This window comes from Rattus norvegicus, chromosome 19, assembly GCF_036323735.1.
Source record: "Rattus norvegicus strain BN/NHsdMcwi chromosome 19, GRCr8, whole genome shotgun sequence".
NCBI classification, from domain to species: domain Eukaryota; kingdom Metazoa; phylum Chordata; class Mammalia; order Rodentia; family Muridae; genus Rattus; species Rattus norvegicus.
In genome coordinates, this window is record NC_086037.1 from 16,361,426 (window position 1) to 16,372,046 (window position 10,621).

The 10,621-nt window shown below is 44.9% G+C and overlaps 1 protein-coding gene across 1 annotated transcript; it reads right to left on the minus strand.

Annotated features, from left to right (window-relative positions):
* Positions 1-4,179: 4,179 nt before the first annotated feature.
* On the minus strand, positions 4,180-6,699 carry LOC134483392 (disks large homolog 5-like). Its single transcript, XM_063278676.1, has 2 exons — positions 5,738-6,699; positions 4,180-5,105 (listed from the first exon to the last, which is right to left on the minus strand). Exons 1-2 carry the CDS (start codon positions 5,911-5,913, stop codon positions 4,949-4,951), a joined length of 333 nt encoding a protein of 110 aa, XP_063134746.1. The 5' UTR covers positions 5,914-6,699; the 3' UTR covers positions 4,180-4,948.
* Between the last annotated feature and the right edge of the window lie 3,922 nt (positions 6,700-10,621).

The following is a 10,621-nucleotide window of genomic DNA, read 5'->3' on the forward strand; positions in this document are numbered from 1 at the left end:
GTGATGTGAGAATCCTTTTGCTCAGGCTTGATCGCTAGATGTTGCCACAGAAACCCTTGAACTCTTCTTGGAGTACAGTCCAGGCAGAGGCTGAACACAAAACATTCTGATTATGAACTGAGTTTAACAGATAATCCGGAACCTGAAGGCCACAGGCCCAAAGGTCTGCACTGCAGGGGTGAGGCATCACTGAAGGGATGACCACACAGTGCAGGGGTGAGGAGTCACTGCAGGGATGACCACACACTGCAGGGGTGAGGAGTCACTGCAGGGATGACCACACATTGCAGGGGTGAGGTGTCACTGCGGGGATAACCACACACTGCAGGGGTGAGGTGTCACTGCGGGATGACCACAACTGCAGGGGTGAGGTATCACTGCGGGGATGACCACACACTGCAGGGGTGAGATGTCACGGTGGGGATGACCACACAGTGCAGGGGTGAGATGTCACTGCAGGGATGACCACACACTGCAGGGGTGAGGTGTCACTGCGGGGATGACCACACAGTGCAGGGGTGAGGCGTCACTGTGGGGATGACCACACACTGCAGGGGTGAGGTGTCACTCTGGGGATGACCAGCAGTATCCCAGACTTGGCCTGGGAAGAGCCATTGACACCCACATTTTCTGGGGCAACATTGTCTCCTGAGGATAGAGTCAGGCCAGGAGCAGCAACTGATGTTCACGAGAGACAAACTTTCTTCACCTCCTGCCCATGCTGGCCCTAGGATCTGGGCTTTTTTGGTGACATGAGTGCTGAGCCTCCCAGGTAGATGGGTTTTCAGGGGTCAGGTGGTGATTGTCACCAAAGATATCCATAAGTATAAGTCATACTGTACTAATTCCCATATTAGATCCCTTCTCACAGGTCACAGAGGCCATAGTGGGTCCTAAATGTGGAGTCAGGTTCCTGTGCACTTTTGAGGAGACTGGTCAGACATTTAGGCTTCGTGATATTTTGTTGGCATTATTTTGGGGGGATTTTATTTTTACTGTTGGGGCCAAACCTGGGGCTGCCATGTGGAGGGAAAAGCTTTGCCATAGCTGTAGATCATCCCTAATTATAAACTCCTGAATTCTCCCAATCCTGGAACTATCTAGGTCCCTCACATGATGCAACCTTTGGGGCATTCCTCACATAGAATCATGGGGTGGACTGCATCCCAAAGAGAGACAGTGGGAAATGTTCCCCAGTGTCTCCCTGTGGCTGTGATGATGGGAGTACTGACCAGTGGATGGCAGGCCCCATGTGAAAGCCTTTTGGTTTCTACTTGAGTGGAATCTTCACCATGCCTTTTTTTTTTTCTTGAAACACAGGTTGCCCTGGAACTTACAGTCTTCCATCACCCTGACTCAGTTTCCCATGACTGGGATCATAGGCTTAAATTACTATGCCCATTTTTCTTTTTTGTATTTATAAATCTGCTAAAAAGCCAGAAGGATCCAGAATGTAAAATGGTGCGGTCCAAGGCATTTCCAACAGGGGATTCTTGACCTAGGAGTATCCAGACCAGTGTTTATTGTGTGGCTACTTCATTCCCATAACAGCTTATATTTGACAAAGAATTCCAAGTTGTGATATCACTGGGCAGCAGGCGATATCCCACACAGCAGGACTGACTCAGGTTGTAATTAAGGCTGGAGAAACTTACTAGGACCCTGGTAATCCTACCACCCTGGGGCCTTTAGATAGCCTTAATCTGATCTCCCCCCCCCCCCCGGTGCTATGAATCAATTGCTCTTGAAGGTAGATTTGAATTTACAGTCACTGTGAGGCAGGAGAATTAGGACCCTACGGTCACTCTGGGCTCCATAGGAAGAGCCTGTTTCAATAGTAAAAGAGGTCACCTGTGAGTTCTTACTGTCTTCCCTGAGGCCTTACTGCTGGAGTTAGAATAGCTGTCTCACCAATTGAAGTAGAGGGCAGAATGCTGGTGCCTTCTATAGTGAGGACTAGTGACAGATGGTCTATGGAAATTCTGGAAAGGTATACAAGTATTTATGTCCTGTGCATGGGAACTGCTGGCCTCCCTGTGTCCTTTGCCTTTATTTTGCAGTCCATGGGGCACCTGGAAATGTCCCCAAACCAGGCTGTACACAGGGCCTGTCCCATGACTCTCACTTGCGCTCAGAGCCTGCCTGATAGTCATAGGTCTGACAGAGTCCTGACACCTGCAGAGACCACTATAAGGGACCCTGCAATCCCATACTGCCCATCAGTGTCTATAATGTCCCTATACGACACTGAGACGGTCTAAGCTCCTTCCAATCTTTATGCTGCATCAGAATCTGACCATTGCTACTTTTGCTCCTCTCATACCCACACTAGAAGCCCTGTACCCACACTAGTCCCAGCTGGCCTGTTGCCTACTGACATCTCATGGACTCTGCCCCAATATTCCCTCTTTGCCTGGGTCCCTGCAACTGTGTCCAGTTCTGGCTGTTTCCCTGCCTCCCCACCTCCATTTTCCAAATGGCCACATTGACACATGGGTTTCTGGGTCTCCCACTCCTCGGATGCTGGGAACAGGTTCATTCTTTGCTGTTTGAATGGTTGTCCTAACACTGGAGGACCTTGCTTCAAGTAGTGGCAGTCAAACCTGGTGCTGATCGTGTCAGATCTGTCCAGGCTGTCTGTGTGACTGTGGCAATGCGCCTCTGTTTTGGCTGAGTGTTATTTACCTCCCTCATGGCCATGTGATAATCCGACCATGAGCATGTTCATTGTTTGGAAAGAAGGGTGTGGAGGACATATGCTCCTCATCCTAGCATTAGTGGAAAAAAGACATAGGTAGATGATGCATTCTAGACCATCCTGGGCTATAGAAACTCTGCCTCGAAGAATGCAGGTGGAGCAGGGCTGGGGTTCAGTTGGTTGCCTAGCAGCCTACCACATTGAGCAGGCACCGCTCAACCACCTGTACATACACATCTCCTGAGATCTCTCTCCTAAATGGGAGGTGATCGTGTCCACCTAGTACAGCACATGCCCTGGAAGGACAAAAGCTACCTACAGGAGCTGTGGTGATGACTCCCAGGTTAGAGCATCTGCTGCTCTCTCAGAAGAACCACGTGGTCCCTAACAATCATCTACAATGGGGAATGCTATTCCCTCTTTTGGATCATGAGGGAAATGCACTCAGGAGTGGCCCAGACATACATTTGAAAAAAAAAGATCCATTGAGTTAAATGATAAAAATAAATATAATCAGCAACAATAAAAAACACAGCATATGAATGATCAAGTGAAACAGCACCTATAAAAACCTATTTCCCAAAATGACGTTGATGGTCATTATCTTTGTGGTTTAATACTAATGCTGTATTGGAAGAAAAACTGAGGCACATGGTTCTCGATTAGGATTATTCTATATTCCTTTGTGAAAGTTGTCATTTTTTCTGCAGCTCTACAGGCATGAGTGTGTGTTACTCAATATCTGGTGCACACAGTCAATAAGGAATGTGTGTTGTAGACTGATATAGACTAGGATGAGCAGAAGACATGACAGCATGGATACAGTATGTCAGTGATTACATCATAAAGTGTGTGTCCATAAAAAAGGTCAAATTATCCACACAAAAGACACTATCACCCTGTGTACACCTTGGTGGCTTTGAATTCCCTATTTACCCATGCTGCCTGGACCATGCAAAGATCCATATCTAGCTGTCAGTTCTAAGTCTACAGGAGGGGAAAGGACCCTTGAATAAGATGGTCTTAAGAGTCAAGAGTTACAAATCAATTTTTATTCATAAGGAATACAATTTACAAAAAACAGGCATAAAATGAACAACTAAAATGGTATAAAAATGAAAAACAGTAACAAGAATATATAACTATGAAATAACAAAAAGAAAACTTCAATGAAAATCATAACCAAAAACATTTCTTAAGAGCATTTTCTTAATGAACATTTAGAAACACAGTTGTAGTGCTGTTTCTCCTCTAGGACAAGACGTCAAGGCAGTCCCCTCAGATGTCTCTCAAATGGTGTTGTCCGTATGAGAAAGGAGAAGGACCTCAACCAGACAGGCTGGCATACGGATACATAAATTTAGGGTCTCTATACATTGAGGAAATTATCTGAGAAGAAGAATATTCCCCCAAAAAGTCTTTGACTGTGAGGATTGTCGTCAAAGGGAACTCCTGAGGAAGAAACTCACTCTTCAGGGGGCTGTCTTCCTGGGATCCGTCCTATGCCATGTCTCCTGCAGTTTCTGAGACCTGGGAGGAGAAGGCAGCTATTAAGACACTGATTTGGTGGGGACATGCATACCAGCTGTCAAGTTGCTGCCTTCTGTCCCCTCAGCTGCATTGGACAGACAGCACTGATCTTTTCACTGAAATCATTGCTGATATCTCTGCAGGCTGGGAACATCACCAGCAACCCTCACAGTACTGTGGGAGAACAAGCTGCTCCTCAGACTCTACCATTGCAAACCAAGAATGGGGAAATGGGGAGAGACCTAATTGGGGTGCAGGAAGAAAGGAGAAGGCCACATGATACCCAGATGAAAGCCAATGACCAGGACTCATTTGCCATTTTCACTTGGTTCTTATCCCTACAAGGTGCTTCCAACCATCACATGACCCCTGTATGACCTTTTTCACACGACCAAGAACTCGTTCAAAACTCTTCATAGCATCCAATCTGTAATAGGGAGATGCAGTCATGTGATATGTTATTCCTCTGTCACCATTTCTGGACTGCAGTTTCAAAAAGGGCAGAGAAGTATAATTGCCAATAATTCAGTTTCTGAAGAGTGGTTAACATCCCAGAATACTTGTGCATACACAGAGCAATGAATAACTCTATCACATGAGGTGGGTGACTGACTGGGTGTGGGGAGATTAGAAAGATGATAGGGGAAGGAAAGATGTATCCAATAGGCAAATGGTATCAGACATTGTTAATCTGACTCAGCTGCTTGTTCCTACCACATTTTACTGGGTCTGGAGGTTGCTGGCCTTCTCCTGTTCGTCTTCATCCTTCGGGTTCAACTCAAACAAATATCGCTGTAACTCCTTGCTCTCCTGCTTCAATGTGACCAACTTCTTCTTCATACATGCCTGGTCCATCAGGAGCCGGCTGTGCAGGTTGCTGGAAACACACTCTGCATAGTAAGATCCTGAGGCCTCTTCCTCCCATTCCAACTGCCAAATCCCACAAAGTCCACCAGGACCCAGATACCCATAAAGACTTGATAGAATACATCTCCATACATGTAAGGCTGCTGCACAAACAGCAAATGGCCAATCCAGGGAAGAATAAATTGTTTCTGTGACCCAAGCACCAATAAGAGTCCATGTCTGTCCAAAAGAACAAGGGATCTACAACTACCCAATAGAGCCCAATGCATCGGGACAGCATCAATTAGTAGGCAGCAAATAACCACAAGAGGACAGTATGACCAAGGGAGGTCATGCAAACCATGTGGTCCACACATTGAGCTTTGTTAAACCTGGTATGACCCCAGAGCCGCAGGTTGGCCTAATAACACTCTGATGCCTGAATCTGTGTAGTTCTATCCAGAGCCTTGTAAAGATGCATAGACACTGTGGTGAGAAGTCACAGTCTCTTAAAGAACTGAAACTGAGTCCAAAAGACCCACAGCACAGTGATATTTAAACAGCAGAAGACATGGACCCAGAGCTGCAGGCTCTCCAGTCCAGAACAAAGAGAGGCAGCAATGGCCATTCCACAAGTGAGGGGCCCTTCTGACCAGTACTTACCGATAGAAGTTAATCTCCTTCTTGAGCTCCTGAAATTTCTCACGATGTTCAATGTTCTTTGTGTCTAAGTTGTGCAGTAATGACATGACCTCTTTCTCCTTTATCTTCAAGTTTTCATAAAATGGATTTAGCCTGAAGTAGGGGCTGGCCCCAGGAAGATAGAACCCAATGAACATCGAGGTTTAGGATTATATGAACTCAGGCTGTGTCCTGTACTACCCCAGTCCTGGAAGGACACTTTCTGAATTCAACATATTTGAATTCTTCAGCTTCAGAAACTTGGAATTGTGTGCCCAGGACCACAGAAGCTAAGCACCCAGATAAAGGGTTCCCTGGCTCACTTTTTTCAATCAGGAGGGCTGGATCTGCATTCAAACCTGTTATGCTGTCAAGAGCCTAGGCCACAGAGCTTACCCAACCACACACAAACACACACACACACACACACACACACACACACACACACACACACACACACAAACACACATCCAGAATCCTCTGATTTCATTTTTCCTGTTTTGACAAGTGGAATGCTACAAGCCGAATAACTAATATTCTAGAGGCAGACAGTACACATAATTCTGGAGATGAGACCAGATATTGCCACAAACTTATAATCTGCTCAAGGCATACAAATGTATAGACAATGTGACCACACAGGCAAAGAACTGTACTGTTGAAAGTGGGGCTTCCAAAATAAAGTACTTACACCTCCATGAAACTATTATATAGGTATATCCTGAGGTCAAAAAACAGACCCCTAAATTCCAACGGTGGAGGGACACAGAAACATATAAAAGTTGTGCATATGCATGCAGACCTGTGCACATACAGACACACAAACTGGGACACACCCACAAGAAAAGAAAATTAAACAGACTCAGAGAATGAGAAAGAGAGACAAATATGGAAAGAGCACAATGAGAATCAGTAGAAATGTATGCACCATTAATGTCTCAGAGTTTAAGGCACACAGACAAGAAGGAACAGGCCTGACCCTCAGGCCTTCTAGGTAAGCATGGAGATGAACAATGTGGGACCTGTCACCTAAGGGTGCTGCCGTGAGATGATAGCATTCAGTCACCTTCCTAGCAAGTACAAACACTCTCCACAAACTCACAGCACCTAGAACCTTGCAAAGCTACCACCTGTCAAGGGCTTTCCAATTGTACACTGGGAACTCATGCTCCAGTGACTTTACCCCTGAAATTTTCACTCAGATCACAAGTTCAGATTTTCAACAGGCAGAATCAGAGAGTTCATTTTCAATCTCACTCCTCAGTAAGGGTCAGGTTCTGAATCTCCTCTCTATGGGAGATGAGGTTTAGAACAAGGTCCTTTGTTTGGAGCAATGCATACCTCTTGTTCATGGATCCACCTGTCACATAAAGGAGGCGATCTGTCAGCTCATTTCTCTCCTTGGTAGTTAGCTCCAGTTCTCTATTCAGCCTCTCCTCTTCCTCGTTGGCCTGCACCTTGTTTAGGATATTTTCAGGGGATGATGTCTGTCTGCAGGCCTCTATAGGTAGAAGAACACAAGTGAACCCGCATGGGGTGAATGCGTAGAGCATACACAGACTACAGTGAGGTCCAAACAGGAGAACATGCTTGGAAGCCAGTGTCACTGCAAGGAGTTTGGTCTATGTGTAAGAGGCATCCTAAGTGGATCACAGTTCCCCCACTACTATATAGAGACCAAGAGATGTAAGCAGCCAGGTGTTCCCTATGCCCGCCCACACAGGCTTACAAGTACCAGAGAGATGCCTTCTCCAGGATTATTATCAGGTATGCAGGCTACAACCTGGTTTCAGGACCCTCACCCCTCTGGTTTCAGAAGTCAGATCATCAATTCAGCATCCACAATGACTTGATTGATCAGGGATACTCAGATATCCTACACTGTTACTCTAGTCCAATAACTTTGCATTAAAAAGTCATGTAGTGGGAGGGCATGGTCAACAGACTTATTAATTCCCCCTACTGAAATGACAAATGCCCCAGAAGTGCCAATAGGTTACAGGCTCTTTCTCTACCTGCTCCATATAGTTTGGCTACTGTAGAAAAATATCTGCCACACAGAACCTCTAATATATGAAGTTAAGATTGGCCCCGTCAGCCAGAGGTAGTCAGAGGAGTTCTAAGAATATAAGGTCATGGCCAGGAGCACAGTTCTCTCCCTCTTACTACTGTCAGATAGTCACTGAATTTAAAGAAGCAATGAAAGTGAAGTACATTGATGCCCTGTTTAATTCAGAAAAGTTATACCCTCCATGACTCCTGGTGGTGTTATAATATCAATTTAACATACCGAATGCACTGTAAAAGTAAAGACTAGAAGTTCACCCAATAATAGCAGAGGCAGTGCCATATCCTCCATGTGATTATGGAGAAACTAATGATGTGAAAACCTTCACTTTCAGGAATTGTGATAATCATGGAATTCAATATCTGTGGAGATGTTCCAGTGGTTGTGGCCCATTACTAAAACGGCCAGCGGAAGACCCACACACACACCCCTGACAGGAAGCTCAACATACACTGCCCAGAACTTACTCCACATTCCCCATGTCCTGTGTCCATCATTACCTTTAGGTTTCGTTTGCTTCACTCTAGACTCTTCTCTAACAACATCAACTCTCCCAAAGCACCTACAAAGACGGGAAAACATGTCTGTGGATATATCCTTTGGACACTAAGAGAAAAAGTAGTGAATTGGTTGTCACAACGATACTGGTGACATCACAGGGATTCCAAGGTCTCTCTAGGAGACAATAGAATGTCCACGAAGGGACGGCTGATGTCACGGAGAACAGACTTTGCCTCCCTGCTAATGTTCTCCCTGTACTGAGCAAAAGCTGATGGACCCTTTTCAGGGGACTTCCCTGTGGCATAGCCACTGAGCACCACATGCTTCCAAAGCCAAATTTGACTCTAGGCTTGATTGGAAAAACCTAAGTCATTGCTATGTATCTAAATGAGTGCTTCCTCCCCAATCCCTGCACAGAAATGTTTCATCCTACCTCAAATTCTCCTCAGTCAGCAATATTACCCATTAAAGATTACTGAGAAATCACACCAGTTCCTATAAGTAGCCAAAGAGGTCTCCTGTCTCATCATGTGCAGGTGCATGAAATCACACCCAGAAATAACCTGTAGGATAGGTGGCAATGTGGGTGTGTGTTATAGGTACAACCTGAAGCTTTGTGCTTAACATTTGACAGTTGCCACCAGATTCTTTAGGAGAAAGAATTGCATTCATTATGGTCCTGGCAACAATGTGGTGATGTGTTAGGAGAGGAAACTGAAATATTGGATCCACCAGTGAATGCACCCTCAGGCTGAGTGTGGGGCTCTCCTCTTTGCACTTAAGTTACCAAAGCAGGATTGCTTACAGGCCTCTCTAAGCTATAACGTGTGATTTCATCTGAAAAATAAAATAGTCAGCAGATGTGGGGGGGGTGCAGCCAAAGGAGTAGGAGAAGCCTAGAGACATAACTCAGTGGACAGAGTAAGAAACAAGCATCTTCACTCCTGTTTCATGGATCACCCCACAAAACACAAAAGCATGTATCGTACTAAAAAAAAAAGCCAGTTATTTTATTGAATGCATACACTAATACTGTTTACAGTATTAGTAGCAAAGCTCAGATTTTGGGGGCAGATCCATGACTTGAACTATCTTCCTGACAACATATAAATCAATCAATCAATCAATAAATAAATAAATAAATAAATAAATAAATAAATAAATAAGAAAAAAACCACAAAAATAAAAAACACAAAAAGCACAAGCCTCTCATGTGATGTTACAGAAGAGTGATCCAGTGGTCACTTCTGACCAGGCCATTTTAGCTATGACAGTGCATAGTGACCCTTAATTTGATGGGTCCTATATAAAGCTTTGTGCAATATTGTCATTTTAACAAACCTCATCCAGAACATACATAACGACACAGGATATGATTACCATGTCCTTGCTGTGTATCAAGTTATTTTTCTGTGTCCTGATTGTCAGGCATATTACACCACCAATCTGAGATGGCTGGTAGACTTGGAAGAAAGTGGATATGAAAGATCCCCGTTTGATATCAGTACAGCCATTTCTTAAGCATGAGAATCTTTTAAGCTGGCCCTCGCTTAGCCCCTAGACGTTAGACAATAGACCAGAAAGTACAGAAAGCACATTCCCACCCACTCTCTAGGAAGCTGCCCGACCATAAGAACAGAGGGTATAGAACATATTTACTGCAGGGCAATTACAAGACAGGAAACATCTCTGGGAAGCTGACTGATCACTATAGAAGTGAGATGTCCTTGGTACTGAATGCAGCTGTGCTATAGGCTGACATCACTATAGCCTTGTCCTGGGAACCCCAGAACAGAAACACCTGCCAAGACAGATATCCTTGGTCCTTGTCCTGGGAACACCAGGATAAGAAAACATATATCAAGTCAGACATCCTTCCTACTGAAATAGCTACATTGATGTGGTTACGGCCTTATCCCAGGACGAGAAACATCTGCCTAGTTATCCTTGGCACTGAAATAGCTTAGCTAATGAAACTGTGTGATCATAAATGACTGTTTAAGCTGTACATTTCTGTTGTTTGAGGCTCCTCACATCCCTCCTCGTGAGGACCGTGTCGAGCCCCAGTGCATTGGTATCCCAAAGTAAACCTCTTGTTTTTACATCAAGACTGAGTCCTGTGTGTTCATGGGGTGGTGATTGTCCTCAGGACTGGAGCGAGAGTCTCGTCTGTCTGAGGGTCTTTCAGATAAAGCTATAGTTGTGGGTTACACACCTCAATTCTCATTGGCTAATGCTGTCCTCACAGTCCTTGGAGGCCCCTTTGTAAGACTACCTGTTGGAAAGTAGAAGCAGCT